This window comes from Aphelocoma coerulescens, chromosome 6 (genome assembly GCF_041296385.1).
Source record: "Aphelocoma coerulescens isolate FSJ_1873_10779 chromosome 6, UR_Acoe_1.0, whole genome shotgun sequence".
Lineage (NCBI taxonomy): Eukaryota > Metazoa > Chordata > Aves > Passeriformes > Corvidae > Aphelocoma > Aphelocoma coerulescens.
In genome coordinates this window covers 4,281,244-4,296,497 of record NC_091020.1, presented here as the reverse complement: position 1 = coordinate 4,296,497, position 15,254 = coordinate 4,281,244, and the positions used below count along the sequence as shown (strand labels likewise).

The window sequence follows — 15,254 nt, the reverse complement described above, 5'->3', positions numbered from 1 at the left end:
CTTGGCTGGCTCTTAAGGAACAATATAAGGTCACCAAGCTGAACACATGCAGTCCATAAATGCCAGCATTAAGGTAGCCGTGGAAACCTTGATTCAGGCTGCCTTTGGTGTGGAATACACTGTGGCTCTGCCTGCTGGTTTCTGTGCCTGGACAGCAGAGAGGAGCTTGTCCATGGAGCAGGGGGTCCTTGGGATTGCTGCTCTGCTCCCAAAGCTGAGGGGAAGGGATGGAGCTAGTTAAGGATAAAAAAATACTTTTGAGGTGAAGAGAGGTGAAAACATCACTTTGGAGGAGGTGACAAGAACTCCAGTCCCTGGGACTGCCTGCAATACACACAGGGATTCACCCTCTCAAACGCTGACCCAGTTGGTTTTGCACTTCCCATTTTCCAGGCACAGACCTGGCTCAGACCCATGGAAACAGCACCATCTGCCCAAAGACTCGCAAGCTATGGGAGCAGGTTAATACAACCTTAGTAATTAAAACCATGCCACTGATGTCTTTTCTCCACTTTTTGGAATGTTTTATGGTGAATGTTTGGCTGCTGCCTTACACACACCTGTGTGACTTTGGCATGGCAGCTGCAAGAGCAGACCCAGAGACCCTGGAAGTCCCTGCAGCCCTCCCTTTCTCCTCCTAAGATCTTAGTTTTAGATTGGCTCAATCCAAATCCAAGTTTACCAGGAGATTGCCCAGCCACAGAGAAGTTACACAACTCTCCCACATCTCTGCAGGAAAGTCAGCATAATAAAGCTTTACCTCCAGCATACGGAGTGGAGCACCAAGGGCACTGCAGAGGGTTGGTACAAACAGGATTTCCCCAGCCTTCATCACTTTATCTCCATCTGGAGAGATGCCAGCCTCTGGCACAGCCTGTCTGTGGCTGGGGGGGGTGCATGTGAGCAAAAAAATGGGTGCAAGCTGCTCTTGGGAGGATTGACCCAGCAGTGAAAGAAGAGGACAGTCTCCACCAGGTGTTAGGTTAGAGCTCTCACTGCCGACACTTTGGGAAGCTGGTTTGCGTCACCTGTGACAAGTCTGAGCATGAAAGCAGGTCAGCAAAACGCCTGACATGAGGATTTTTGGCACAAGCAGGGTGAGGGTGTTACACTTCACCCCTGCAAAATAATAAAGACAGTGCTAGTACAGTACCACAGCTTGTACAATACTACAGCTTATCAGGGTACAGGCTCAACCAACTATCCAATTTCTTTGGGGGAATAATCACAAAGCCCCCAAATGACAGCCAATTCAACAAGCCCACACTTTTGGGGAATAGAGAAGAACCGAACCTCAGCAGCCTGGGGGGAGGATTTTGAACTTTCTGTAGTACATGAATATTTATTTCTTCCAGAAAATCTTCATGCAACATGTGTGTGCTCCCTGAAGGTGTCCTCCCAGGGGCCATGGTACCACATGTAAATAGCGGTAGATTTCTTTGCCAGGTGGTTTTGCACTTCACTTCAGGGTGATACTTTGCAGGTGTCAATGCCACCACCTCTGTGCTTTGCCTCCTGGCAAAGCAGATGGAGACCTCCTGTCCTCCCGTGTCACTGAAAACATGGCTGGGAGAATCCTGGACATCAAGGCATGCATCCATCAGTTTAACCAGAGGGTGGCTGGCTGTCCAGCTTCCACGGGGTAATCACCTGTGCCACTTCTCTGTATCACCTTGCACTGCAGGGAAAATGAGCACAGAGGACGCTGGCAACGGGACCTCTCCCACCCGGCCTCTCCTTGGGCTTCTGGTTTCCACCACAGAGCCGGTCCCACCCAGTGCTGCATCCCCTGAGGTGACAGACTGGCTGCCCATCATCGTCGGGCTCACCTGCATCTTCCTTGTCCTGGCCACCTTCCTCATCTTTGTCACCCTCTGCAAGCCAGCGGCGCTGGGCGGGTCCCTCTCCGGCCCCCAGGAGTGCCTGCCCCACCACCCCGTGGATGCCAGCGAGCCCCAGCTGAGGCTCTGGAAGCGTCTGGGCTCCCTGAGGTGCTCCATCAGCAGCTTCAGGAGGAGCCAGCTAGTGTCTCAGAGCCAGCTTGCCTGTCCCAGAAGCTTTTCCACCAGCCAGGACTGGGACATCATGGAGTCCACCAAAATGTGATCTTGCCCTGCTACTCATTCCCAAGCTTTTGGCTCAGTTCCCTTCTCAAGCATCCCTTGGTATCCTGGGCAATGTGGCAGAGACCCTTTGAGCGACTCATTTCCAGGCAGTGGCTCTGTGAGGAGACAGGAGGTTTTGCAATGTCAGGTTCCCAAATGCTTTCCAGGTTACTGCTTCCTGCCAGGGAAGGTGGAGGCATCCAAACTACACCCAGGCGCACCCACCACCGGGCAGTCCAAAAAGATCCTGCTGCTTCATTTTTTTGGAAAACGTTGTGCAAGTTGTGCTCCACTTGAACAAACAGCCTGCAAGGGAGCAGGAGAAACCTGGCTACCTAAAGAGAGGCATCCCAGGGCAAACCTGCTCCATAAAAAGCAATCCTCAGTGGAGATTTCCCCACAAGCTGTGCTCCGGAGCAGGTGGAAGGAGGCTCGTGTCCCCACGTTCTGCCTGGTCCCTGTCACACCCCTCCCCACACAGTCAGCTGTGGGTTGCTGTGGTCAATGCATTCCCATTCCTGCTCTCTGGCCCTGGTCTGCCTGGTTGTGGGAGAAAGGGATGAGGAAACATACAGAAATCCTCCTGCTGCCCTGGGGATGTGGGGATGCACTTGAAGGGAGAGACCTTCTGTACAAATGGTTCACACTGAAGGTGTAAATTAAACTAAAGCCAAGTGATGGCTCATTTCTGTTTCTCTTTGATGTTGTTCTGCACAACCAACTTCCTCCAAATACCTCCCCTCCTTTGCCACGGACTTCCAAGGTCATCCCCCTCTTTTGGGAAGTGGGTTCTAAGAAAAGGCACTTTGATGCCAGTCAGACTCAAGTTCCCTCCATTCCTTCGATTTGCCAAATCAGCTCAGTTTTAGGAGTCCCATTCAAGGGACACACCTCCATCCTGGGACTGCAGGCTGATGCCTGATCCCAGAGACATCATGTACACCGTGCCACGGCACAACAGGTGATGGATGAGGAACCACAGGGTTCCTTGGGGACCGGCTGCCCGAGCAGACACAGGGCTCCTCGCAAACCTTTGTTGCAGGAGGCAAAAGGCTCCTTTCTTCTCTGCCGGTGACTCATCCTGCCCGCCACAGCCAGGGACAAAGCCGCCCCTTTCCCTGTGCCGGGAGAGGTATTGAAGGCAGGAGGAGCCTTCCCAGGGCCCTCTGCAAAGAGCCTTTGGTGCTCGCTCCAGAAGAGCCCTGGGTTTGAAGGGATGCTAGAAGGCCCCAGAGCCTGTGTGAATGCCCACATTCATTCGGTGCTCACTGAGCCATTCAGCTCTGCCCACTGCTCCCTCAAAGAGGAACAAAAATGAAAGCAAAGTCCAAATGCTTTTCTCCCTCTCCAAGGGTTTTCCCCCCGTCGCCGAGCATCTCTTTGCAGGCAATCTTCTCCCTCCCTATGGAGATCTCTATTTGGGAGGAGGGAGAACGCAGGGATGTAGCCAAAGTGGCCTCGCCAGCATAGGGTTTGGCTCTTCTCCTCTCACCCCCTGCAGAAAAGGGGTGAATTCCTTAATTTTTCCTTGTTCTTTGCTGCCTTCTCCCTGGCACTCACAGCCTGGACTAGCAGAGGAGTGGATGAGCGAGAACACATCTCTCCCTGCCCTGGGGGAACAGACCACTGACAGAGAGAGACAATCTCTGTCCTGGGCTTCCAGCAGCTTACGGTCAGGGCACAGTTAGTGGGGGATTCCAATCTCCCAGCCCAGGGTCCCAGGGGAAGAGCCACATGCCTGCACTATGCTGCTGGCAGCTGGGATGTCCTCGGGAACACTGACTTCATAGCTGCTCTGCAGGAAGATGGGTCTGTTGTCGTTGACATCCAGGACAGTCACGTACACAGTGGCAGTCCCGGTGCGCCGGTTCCCAGTGGGGCCGTTGTCTGCAGGGAGAGAAAGGTGAGGGAGGGAGGTTCAGTCACCTCCTCCTTGCACAGGTGGTGCTCAGCCCATGGCTGCTGAAATAATAGGATCAAGATTTCTAAACCAAAACACTTCATCTTTTTGCAGCTTTCAAATCCTACACTGAAGCATGGGTTTTTAGGGTTTTTTTTTTCCCTTCCTATTCCAAAAGAAAAAGGAAAAGCCAAACCACCCCAAGCTCTCCCATGGAGCCCAGTGAGGCTGGAAGTGCAACTAGTCATTAGAGAGGATTTGCAATTCCATATACCAAGTGAAGGGACTGCTGGAGGCCAAGGATTTGGTAGATGAAGACAGCCTGATGAGTTTTCCGTAGCTGCAGCTCAGCTCACAGTCAAAGAGCACCCAGATGGGTTGACGTTCAGTCGACAAGGACATGGCAGCACAGCTCTTGGATTTGCCAGGAAGGATGAGGCACTGGGAAGCATGGATTGGGTTTGGATTTTTCAACACGCCTGTTTTGCAGGGAGTGCTAAACCCACCCATCTGGAGCCTGTGGGATCTGGGAAAACACAGGCAGTGTGATCCCCATCAGAGGGGCAGAACAGACCCTGTGGCCCTTGGGAGCCAGTCCTGTGTGCCTAGGCAGTGCAGCATCCCTGCGCAGCCCCTGTGGCACCTGCAATGCTGTGCCCCCAACATTTCTGTCCAGGCCACTTATTTCTCCTTTCAAAAGGGACATCCAAGTCATCTGTGAACAGGCACATCATTATAAAGCTCTGGGGATGACAGCCAAGCTGAGTTTGGCACACAGGCCCTCTGCCTGTGCCAGGTGGCTCAGGGTTAATCAGCAGCCACAGAGCCAAGGGCTGGCATGGCATGAGGGGAACGATGCTGTGGCATTGGCATTTTTGGGTGGAGGGCTGCCCTGGACAGTGTGGAGCCTCTCAGGAACAGGAGGCCTTGCCTTCCCCAGGTGAAAGGGAGAGCCCTGGGGCTAGGCAAACTTGAGAGGTGAATATCCCATCTGCAAGAGTCATGACGGAACCAGGACATATTAATTCACGTGGGCTGTGTAATGTTAACACCAAGCACAGGCTCAGGTTTGTAGAGTACGTTGGAGGTTGCTGCCCCTCTGACACACCTGCAAGGGAGCTTGACACGTGCACGGCCACCACATGTGGCTGTGTGGCACTTTCCCACAGGATCCCTGGGAAATCCTTACCGATGGCCTCTAGGATCAGTGTGTAGGATGCCACAGTCTCCCTGTCCAGACTCACGACTGTCCTGACCACCCCGTCCCTGAAGCCGACGCTGAATTTGCCATCCTGGTTCCCACCTGCAGCAAAGGACAAATAGAATAGAAACTTGGAATGGTTTGGGTTGGGAGGGACCTTAAAGGTCATCTTGTTCCAACACCCTGCCATGGGCAGGGACACCTTTCACTAGACCAGGTTGCTCCAAGCCCTGTCTAACCTGACCTTTAACACTTCCAGGGATGAAGCATCCACAACTTCCCTGGGCAGCTTGTTCCACCCTTTCAATGAAGAAATTTTTCCCAATATCTAATCTGAACGTTCTCTGGTGCAACTTGAGACCATTTCCTTGGATTCTGCAGCCTGGGCATGGCATCAGCCCAGCTGTGCAAGGATAGTTTTGTGTCTTGTCCCGGGCAGAGCACCTTCCCTCTGCCTCACGGCACAGGAAAAATCCAATGGCCCTAGGAAAAGCTGAATCATGTAAGAGCCAGACAATTTTCTGAATGCTTTGGAAGCAAACTGGGGTATCTTTGCATGTGAGCTGTGGTACCTGTGGGACAACACACCCCGTTTCACACGGGGAGAGGTTGGAGGGGCTGTGACATGAAACACCAGGCTGCTATTGTGGGAAAAATGACTCTCTGGTGACACTTCTGTTTTTACCCTCTTCCTGAGGGCTCAGTGTGCAGTTTGCAAGTCAAACAGTGGCCAGGGGATTCCCCAGCCTCCTGATGCAGGTGCTGCAGCTGCAGAGCGAGGTGGACACTGCCCAGGTGGCACTGCTGCCCACCCAACCCCACCTGCCCATGGGGCTACAAAAATGCCCCAAAATTCCATTTATGGCTTCCAACCATACACACTCGTGAATGCCACCCCAGCCCTGTGTTCTGCCCATCCTCATGCTTTTCTAGGGATGTTGGGGGTCAGCAGAGTGGTCAGCACGGTGGGGAGCCAAGCGGGGTTGTTCAGCAGAGGGCGATGCCAGACAAGGTTTGGAGGGGCTGGGAAAGGCAGCGCTGAAGTGCAGAACACCCTGCCCAAGGTCCGGGGCAGCCTGTGCCTTCCTGCACCCAAAGCTCCCGTTCTGCATGGGGCTCTCACCTGTGATGAAGTAGCTGAGCTCAGCGTTCAGCCCGATGTCGGCATCCGTGCAGTTGAGCCGGACCACTTTGAAATCCCGGGCCACGTTCTCAGGCAGGGACACGTTGTAGATGGCTGGGAAGAAGGTGGGGTTCTCGTCGTTCACGTCCAGAACTGAAAAGGGGGAGTAGAACTAAGTGTCCTGCCAGGGACACATCCTGCAGATGCCAGGCTGATTCTGCTGCGCTCCCAAACCTCCTGCCTCCTGCTCTCAACATCCCAGGGAATGCTCTGCCTGACTCTCCCCACCATTTGTGCAGTGGGGGTGCCACCAGAGTGGCTGTAGGCTGTATTTGGTTGCCTCTGATACATACAGATCACACTCCTCACAGCCAAAAAACCATTACATCACTGAAATTCAAGTTACTATTCTCACCAAGCCTGTTTCCATCCCTATTCAAAGGAAAATCTGGGGCTTAAATATAAGTCAGTATTTCCTGGGGCATGGCAGAGAGCTCTGAAGGTACAGGATCAGGAACTTCTTTTCCAAACTCAGGCCTGAGGACAATCCAGGGTCAGTTTATTTCCAGATGACACTTATCCTTTTTCAGCACTAGGCTTGCATGAAGCCAGTAAATAGCAAGGCATTAAATTAAAGACAGGCCATGCAATAAGGCTCCACCTCTGAACTGGGATTGCGTGGGCTGTCCAGGCACGCAGCTGATGGGAATCACATGCTGAAGCAAAAGAAAAAGCAACACTGGGGATGGGGGAATGGAGAAAAAACAACAGAGAATTTGGGGGCCCTGCCAGAAACACCACGTTTTCCCCATCTCTGCAGTGTGTTGATAGCAGACACAAAGCCTGTGGGGATGGGAGCCATCCCTATGTCTTGTTGTACACAAAGCCAGACAGGATCCTGTTTTCAGGCCTCAGTGTGTCTCTCACAGAAACTGCATTTCCTGCAGTGAGGTGTCCTTGTCACTGAGGGACCGGAGGGCTCTCGCTGCACCCACCTTTGACAGTGAGGGTGCTGGTGGAGCTCTTGGCGGGCGCGCCGGCATCGCTGGCCACCACCCGCAGGTAATACTCAGGGATCCTCTCCCTGTCCAGCACGGCCGTGGAGGTGACCAGCCCACTGGTGCTGTTGATGAGGAAATCCATGCGGGGCATCCCCACCTGCATGCGGTATGACACCTGCCCGTTGGGGCCCTCATCCAGGTCGATGGCCACTACCTGGTGGGGAGAGCACCCTGATCATCTCCTGGCAATGGAAGTCACGGTACATAAACCCCAAGTGCCTTTGTCCCCAGGGATGCTGGGATGAAATGGCCCTCCCTGCCGGGAGTGAGCCCATGGAATAAAGATGCACAACCTCTTCTGCATCCCCCCAGTTCCATTGCTAGAGGATAGCAAAGCGGAGGAGATGGAGAGGATGGAGAAGATGGAGAGGAGGGAGAGGATGCACAGCTAGCCCGCTTTGCAGAAGCAATGGCAGTGACAGCAGCAGCTCCCAGCGTGAGGAATGGCAGCAACGGGACACGCTCACCTGGAAGACAGAGGAGCCTGCGGGAAGGCCCTCGGCAATCTCAGCAACAAAGGGCAGGTTCTGGAAAGTGGGGTCATTGTCGTTCAGGTCCAGCAGGTTGACAAAAACTGTGGCACTGCTGGTGGCTCTCAGGGGTGGCCTCCCACCTGCGGAGGCCAGGAATGGGGTCTCAAGGTTAACACCTGAGGTGCTTCCACCCGTTTCTCCTAAAAAGGAGCCCTCACCCCCTATGCAGACAGTAGTGCAGGATGGGGTGATGGCCCTGATTTGTCATGGATGATCTGCCAGGAATAGACAATTAGACAGAATCCTAGAATGGTTTGGGTTGGAAGGGACCTTACAGATAATCTACTTCCAACCCTCTGCCATGGGCAGGGACACCTTCCACTGGACCAGGTTGCTCAGGGCCCCGTCCAGCCTGGGCTGGGACACTTTCAGGGATGGGGCAGACACAGCTTCTCTGGGCACCCTGTTGGACCACCTTCTGAGTAAAGAATTTCCTCCCAACATCTAATCTCAATCTCTCCTCTTTTGGTTTAAAACCGTTCCCCTTTGTCCTACCACTATCTGAAAATAAAAAACTATCTTCACATTTCTACCTTTTTTCCTAAGAAGTTCCCCTAGTGTACTATTTCCAGAGAAAAACCCATTAGCTCTGCTTCCCTCACCTGCTCAATTGATTTTCTGGGATGCCAATGGAGCAAGGCTGATGGGAGGGAGAGTTCCTGCCTCCCAGACTTATTGTCAGGGTTGCTACATGAATGACTGCACTCACGTTTTGAGGGGTTTCTGGTTTGTTTTAACGGCAGGTTTAAAGCTACTCCCATTTGTTAACGTCAGAAAACACGCTCAAAACAGGAGAACAGAAAATAGAAGAGACATTGTCATAAAGGCAAAATCAGGCTGGGGAAGTGAAAACAATCAGTGTGGGATGGAAGCTTACAGTCAGTGACAGACACCACGATCCTGCGCATGAGCTGGGCCTCCTGGGCATTGGGATTCTCCCGGTCCAGCAGCACGCCCGTGGTGCGGATCTTGCCTGTGGTGCTGTTGAGGCTGTAGAACTTGTTAGGGGGCCGGATGCTGTACACCACCGTGCCATTCTCCCCCAGGTCCGGGTCAACAGCCACCACCTGCCAAGGGGGAGCAACACAAAATTACAGCAGAGTGCTGGGAATTAACTCCTGTGGGGAGTCCCTCCAGAGATTCGCCCGTGTTAAGCTTAGCCTCCCTGCACCAGCAGAAGCAAGTTGTTCTCCCTCCATCCAGCTCTGTATTTCCATGGTATTTGTAGGGATTTTGCACCCTCAAGACCTCTGCTGTGATGTTAAATCTCCCCAAAACTGGCCTGTGAGCACAGGAGGTAATGGCATGGAAAGACACAAACATGCAGCAATCAAACTGGATTTTCCTTCTTTTGAATAAAACCAGCTAAAAAACGAGGACCCTTCAGGAAAATAAAATAAATGGGACAAAGAGGCACACCAAGGAACTTGTGCTGCCACATCAGGGATGCTGGGAGTAATTCCTTGGTGGAGTTCTCCTCCACGCCAGATATTCTGTGCTTTATTGTTCTCCCTGTGATGTTTTTAATTACAGGGGACATTTACATTAAAAAAACACCCCAATTTCATTGCCCTCATAACTTCCCCAGCTCCCGCTGCTTGTCCTGCAGCTGAATTTACACCAGATCGGTGACAAAATAATTATTTTTCCAGCAACTAATTGGGATGTCAAAGGCAAGATGACTTCAAGCTGGCACTGAGCAGCAGGGCTGAAGTAGACAAAACCACTGTGCTCTGGCTCAGGCAGCACTGCCAGACCCTTCTCCTTCAAAAATCTCTCTTTTTTTTTTGCAGCCTTCCTTCTTATATGATTTTGTGGATTCTCTTCACTTTTCCCTCATTTATTTTCCATTTTGTTCCCGTCATTTTTCTCTCGGCGTGATGGAATAGAAGCCTCCCCCCCTCCTTCTCTTTTATTTCACCAGAGGGACTTGAAAGGCTGTAAATCAAAGTCTTTCAGAGAGGTCCTTGAAGGAGGTCGCAGGCGAGGCTAAGAAAAGGAGGATTTGGCCAAAATCCACACAATTTGGAGAGGAAAAAAAATATCCCAGCAGGGAGAAGAAACACAGGGGATGGTCAGCAGCAGGGAGGCTCAGGAGTAAGCTTGTAAATGGAATTCTGCAAGATGGTGCTGGACTGAAGGTGACACAGGTGACACCAGTTAGGAGGTGACACCCATCTGGAGGTGACCCCCTGCTCCAGCCAATCCTTTCGTACAACCATCACCTTGCCTCACACATACCGTGGTGACGTCTGAGTTGGGGGGAGTCATTTCCACCAGGTTAATGAAGTATGGCTCATCCTTCCAGGTGGGGTAGTTGTCATTGATGTCCAGCAGCGTGATGTTCACCTGTGAGAGTGCAACGAAGCAAAGCTGCTTCAGGAGGTACAGCTTCCTGAGGTGTGGAATGTCCCCTGGATGTACCCAACATGTGTTTCAGGCCATGCTGGAGTCACCATCCCTCAGGGGATTTAAGAGATGTGAAGTTGTGGCACTTGGGGACACGGGTTAATGCTGGGCTTGGCAGCGCTGAGGGAATGGCTGGACCTGATCATCTTAGAAACCTTTTCCAACCTAAATTATTCCAGGGTTTTGTGATTCTGTGTTCACCCTCCAGAGAGAAACCTTGCAAAAAATCAACATCCTGCAACTTCACAGCCAAGGCTCCCTGGCATAGCCAAACTGGGTTTTGCTCTTGTGTATCTATCAGAGTTAAGAACAACTACATGGCACAAGGTGTGTCTTCAAGCAGCTCCTTCACGGGAAGGGGCATGAAAATCAGTGGGAATGTGGCAGGAAAGGAAGGAAAAATCTGAGTGACTGGCAAAAAGCAACAGAAAAAAAAAGAATAAATGAGAAATCAGGAGAGAGTATGGTAACAGGGAGTGGGAGGTGTGAAGACAAGAGCAGGAGCAAGGATGGTGCCCTGAAGTGTTACCTGTCTTCATTTCCAGTGTGACAAATGGCACCTCAGTGACAGCAGTGAGCCTGTGGGATGCATTCTGCTACCTGGGAGGCTCTCACCTCCTCACATCACTCGTTTCACCCCAGCCTGCAGGGCTATCAAGGTGTCTGAGGGAAAGGGCTGCAGCTCCAGGGGAGCCCCTGGCACCTGCCATCCCTAAGCAGGGGGTACCAGTGGAGCTTTTCCTGGGATCTTCTCTGCTCCCAAGCCACTGTGTCCCGCTGTCACACCAGGCTGAGCTGCTGGTGCCACCCCGTGGTAGAAGAGGCCACTCTGGACACCACAGTCTCCAGGGACAAGCCAAGGCAGCACGGTGGTCCCTGAGGAAGGTTGCTGACCCCCCTCCCGCTACTCTGAGCAGCCCAGATGCTTTACATCACCTGGGGACCTTGCAAGGTCCCTGAATGGATGTTTACTCCCGATCAAAAATGATTATTTTGAGTGCCAGGTGTATATCCCAAGGACAAACTTACTCAGCTGCCCTCATCTCACTGAGTTTTAATATTCTTTAACATTTTAGGAATCAGGAGGCATTTTTTTCTCCCCTTGTTTTGCCTTTTAACAAGGCTGTTAGGAGAACATAATCCCATCTGGAGCGCCAGAGGAGATCTCAGCTTTCCACAGGCCATGCTGGTGCCCGGCCAAGGCCATCACATGTCTCTGGGAGGCTCCATAGGAAGCTTCCAGTCTGCTACCACAGACCTCCTGATGGTCCTCGGCAGGAGAGACAATTACTTTAGGGATATTCCTCGGCACAACCACAAATTTTTCTGCATCGCCCTGTGTTGTGTGGGACATCTCTCCTGCAACCCAACCAAGCATCCCAGGAGCAGGAGAACCCAAATGGTATGAAATGTCCAAAGAAATGTGATGCCATGAATGGTGAGAGAATCATGGAATAGTTAAGGTTGGAAAAGACCTTTAAGATCATCAAGTCCATCAGGGATGGATCCTTGGCTTTTGACCTCCTGATACTTCTGAAGAGTTTTACAAATGCTTTGCCAACAATGGGGTTCCCTGAGGCCTACAAAGGGCAAGGCAAAGCACGAGGCTTCAATCTGCAGCTCCACCAGAACCTTCCCAGGAGCACAGGCATTCCAGACCGGCTGGAAACCCCTGACCCAGGCAGCATGTGAACAGACTAAGGAATAACTAAGCGTACTGGCAGGCTCTCCAAGTAAGCCCCTTCTCAAGAGGAACAAAGGGAGCTGAACAAAGGGAGCTGTTCTGCAGGTGAAATAGGACTCATTACCACATCCACAGGCTCTGGAAAGTCAAGTGGCTCCTGTGTGACTGGTTTTCCAGGAAAGCAAGCTGATTTCAAGGGCAGAGGGCAGGGACCATTGTGTGCTCTTCGCACAGGGAAAATGAAACACTGCAGCTCTCCACAATCCCAGCACCAGTGGCTTGAGGAGATGGAAATTCCTCTCACACTCACCATAGCAATGCCTGTCTTCTGATGGTGCCCCACGCCTCCATCCACTGCCCGGACTATGAGGATGTACTCAGATTTGGCCTCCCGGTCTAGCAAAGATGTTGTTGTGATTTCTCCTGCAGCCACAGGAGATGACAAGGTTAAAAAAGAAACACTTAAAACCAATGTCAGGACAGTCCACAAATGGGCCCTTTTTTTTTATTCAAATAGATGGATCTTGGCAGCTTCTTAACTAACAGGAACCTTCATGGCCAAGCCTTTCCTTAGGCTCAAGAGCTGAGTTTCCATGGATGCCTCTGCTGAAGCTCCCAGGGTGACTGAGCAAGTGGCGGTGGCTGAAATCTGGTGAACCCCTTAAACAGTGGGTCTCCTAAGTAGGCTGACTGGAGGAGACGAGGGAAGGGTGGGGGTGAAAAAGGGAGCTGAAAGGAAAAGGGCAGAGCATGTCCAGAGGCTCACCTGAGCGAGCATTGATCCGAAAGTGCGAGGAGCCTTCCAGGGAGTAGATGATCGACTCCTGCCCATACTCCCTGGACCGGTCCATGTCCGTGGCATTGAGAAACAGCACTGTGGCTCCTTGGGGAAGACAGAAATGACAACTGGGATGAGCCAGAACTGCCCTGTGCCCCCACAGTGCTCCTGTAGGTCTCCCAGCCAAGGGGTCCCTTCTCCTGCACACACACAGTGTGGCCAAACTCCCAGACTCCACAGCTATGAGACTTTATCAGGCTTTATTGGCCCAAAAAGGGATCACCCACCCCACTCTGGCTGTAAAATACCCAGGGCCCTCCTGGGAGCCCAGAAAAGGAGCAGGGGTGTTCCCTGTACCTGCCATAATGTCCTCCATGACCGTTATCACATAGGAGGGCTTGCTGAACGTGGGGGGATTGTCATTTTCATCCTGAAGCAAAGAGAAGGCCGAGAGGCTGGTTGGGAAAAAGGCAAAATGGTCAAGTAGCTGCAAAAGTCTGGTATGGGGATGGTCCTGGGCATCTGCATCTTAAGGTGTGACCAGTTCATGATGCCAGTGAGGGGAAGGTGGCCTTGGGGGGGAAGGCACGGGGCACTGAGCACAGGGTTTCGCTGCGGAGGCAGCTGAAGTTGGGTTGAGATGATTGTCAGTGACTCTGCTGAGCCCTGCAGCGGGGATGGTACCGACTACTCCACCACCTCATCACCCAGCACAGGGCTGAGGAACCACTACCACTGACAGAGGAGCATCTTCTGAGCTGCTCCTGACTCTACCACAAGCCTGGGAAGCCTCAGGCACCACATGAAGCACCACAGCATCATGCACAGACCTGCTCCTCCCTCCCCGCAGTACAGGGGTGGCTTAGTGTTCCAGGTCATCCTGGCCACGAGGCCATGAGGCAAATTGGACCAGCCAGGGGAGCTGCTGAGCTTTGGATGCCTTCCCTCCAGAGGAGGAATGCTGTGGGTGTTTGCAGAGAGGGCAGCCGCAGCATTTTTGACGGGAAAGCTGCATCCTGATGTTCTCCCTCCAAGCCTGTCTCTGCCAGTGACCATGGCCATCCTGGAGAAACCAGGTAGGAGTAATTGCTTGAAACATCCCTCAAAACAGATTTTGGACTGGTTTAAAGCTCCCTCCAGGGGGCTTTAAATGCTGTTTAAACATTGTTAAGAATCTGCCTTAAATGAACCAAACCCAACTGCCTATGGAGGGAAGAACAGAGCTGCCAGGACATCAAAGCACTGTTACAGACTTTGCCATTTCCCTGGGGCTGCTCTGGAAACATTTTCTACCTTGAGACCACTGATGGACCTCAGCTGCTCCTGCTGCCACCCAACTTGAGATTTGAAGCAATTTCACGTGCCAACGATGCCCATGGTGCTGCAATTAAATTGCCAGCCTCTGCTTTCCCTTCTGGAAGCAGGTGGTCTTTAATCAGCTTTTGCGTCACTCAGCTTTCCCAGCGCCTCCTCTGAGGGTGGGGAATGAGGAAATTTCTGCCTGTCCCAGTGATGTCCTCACCATCCCTCCTCCTCCTCCCAGGGATGGGTGGGGGTCATCCAGGGCAAATCCAGGAGGCCTGGGCAGGTTAAAGGCAATGGAGAGGTTGAGTGTGCATCCACATGCAGCTGGATGGGGCTGAGCTGTGCTGTGCTCCAGCTGGGTGGACGTGAGCCAGAGCAGATGCTGTGTTGTGTCATTAATGTTCCTGAGATCATCAGGCCATGCTCAGCAAGGCCACGGCCCAGCAAGCGTGGTCCCAAGGACCCAGGGTTTGCTTCTGGCTGGCTCTCCATCTGGCCTGAGCTGGACTGCACCTGCCTTCTACTTGAGAAGGACATTTCCCACTTCAGCAACAAGAGCTCCAAAGCTCCCCAAGGCACCTGCAGCAATGCCAGACAGAATCCAGCACTCTTCCACTCCCACAAAAGAGGTTACCCACCTAACCAGCTAAAACCAGCTTCCTGTGTCCTCCTGACCCTCAGCCTTCCTCCCTACAACCTCACCCTCAGACAGCCATTGTATCATAAAATTTTAGAATGGATTGGGTTGGATGGGACCTTAAATCTCACCTTGTTCCAACCCCTTGCCATGGGCAGGGACACCTTCCACTATCCCAGGGTGCTCAGGGCCCCATCCAACCTGGCCTTGAACACTTCCAGGGACAGGGCAGCCACAGCTTCTCTGGGCACCCTGTGCCAGGGCCTCCCCACACTCCAGGGAAGACTTTCTTCCGAATATCCAACCTAAACCTCCCCTCTCCTCCAGTTTGAAGCTGATTCCCCTTGTCCTATCACTCCCCGCCGTCTCCAAGGATGCTGAGAGTGGCAGATGCTCACACTAAGCACACAACCCCTCTCCTCCAGGCACAGGCATGCCGTGAGTTGCCGGCTCATTGCTCTGAGCAGGGCATCAGTGGCAGGGAGTGAGGCAGAAACTTATTAGCGGTGCTATTTCCT

At 52.6% G+C, this 15,254-nt stretch overlaps 2 protein-coding genes across 2 annotated transcripts in view; one reads left to right on the top strand and one right to left on the bottom strand.

Moving 5' to 3' along the window:
• CDH23 (cadherin related 23) overlaps positions 1 to 15,254 on the bottom strand; it is a 185,212-nt gene that overhangs the window by 43,654 nt on the left and 126,304 nt on the right. The window contains exons 18-27 of the mRNA XM_069018960.1: positions 13,152 to 13,224; positions 12,783 to 12,899; positions 12,327 to 12,439; positions 10,165 to 10,272; positions 8,801 to 8,990; positions 7,858 to 8,003; positions 7,325 to 7,544; positions 6,330 to 6,482; positions 5,195 to 5,308; positions 3,844 to 3,992 (exon numbers count right to left, since the gene is read on the bottom strand). Of these exons, the coding sequence (XP_068875061.1) occupies positions 3,844 to 3,992; positions 5,195 to 5,308; positions 6,330 to 6,482; positions 7,325 to 7,544; positions 7,858 to 8,003; positions 8,801 to 8,990; positions 10,165 to 10,272; positions 12,327 to 12,439; positions 12,783 to 12,899; positions 13,152 to 13,224 (1,383 nt within the window). The remainder of the gene's footprint in view (positions 1 to 3,843; positions 3,993 to 5,194; positions 5,309 to 6,329; positions 6,483 to 7,324; positions 7,545 to 7,857; positions 8,004 to 8,800; positions 8,991 to 10,164; positions 10,273 to 12,326; positions 12,440 to 12,782; positions 12,900 to 13,151; positions 13,225 to 15,254) is intronic.
• On the top strand, positions 1,599 to 2,106 carry C6H10orf105 (chromosome 6 C10orf105 homolog). The gene has a single exon (XM_069020466.1). The coding sequence runs from the start codon at positions 1,690 to 1,692 to the stop codon at positions 2,104 to 2,106; it is 417 nt and encodes a 138-aa protein (XP_068876567.1). The 5' UTR covers positions 1,599 to 1,689.

Bases quoted from the DNA above. Each gene is read 5' to 3' on its own strand.
- C6H10orf105 (XM_069020466.1), top strand. From the start codon at position 1,690: ATGAGCACAGAGGACGCTGGCAACGGGACCTCTCCCACCCGGCCTCTC.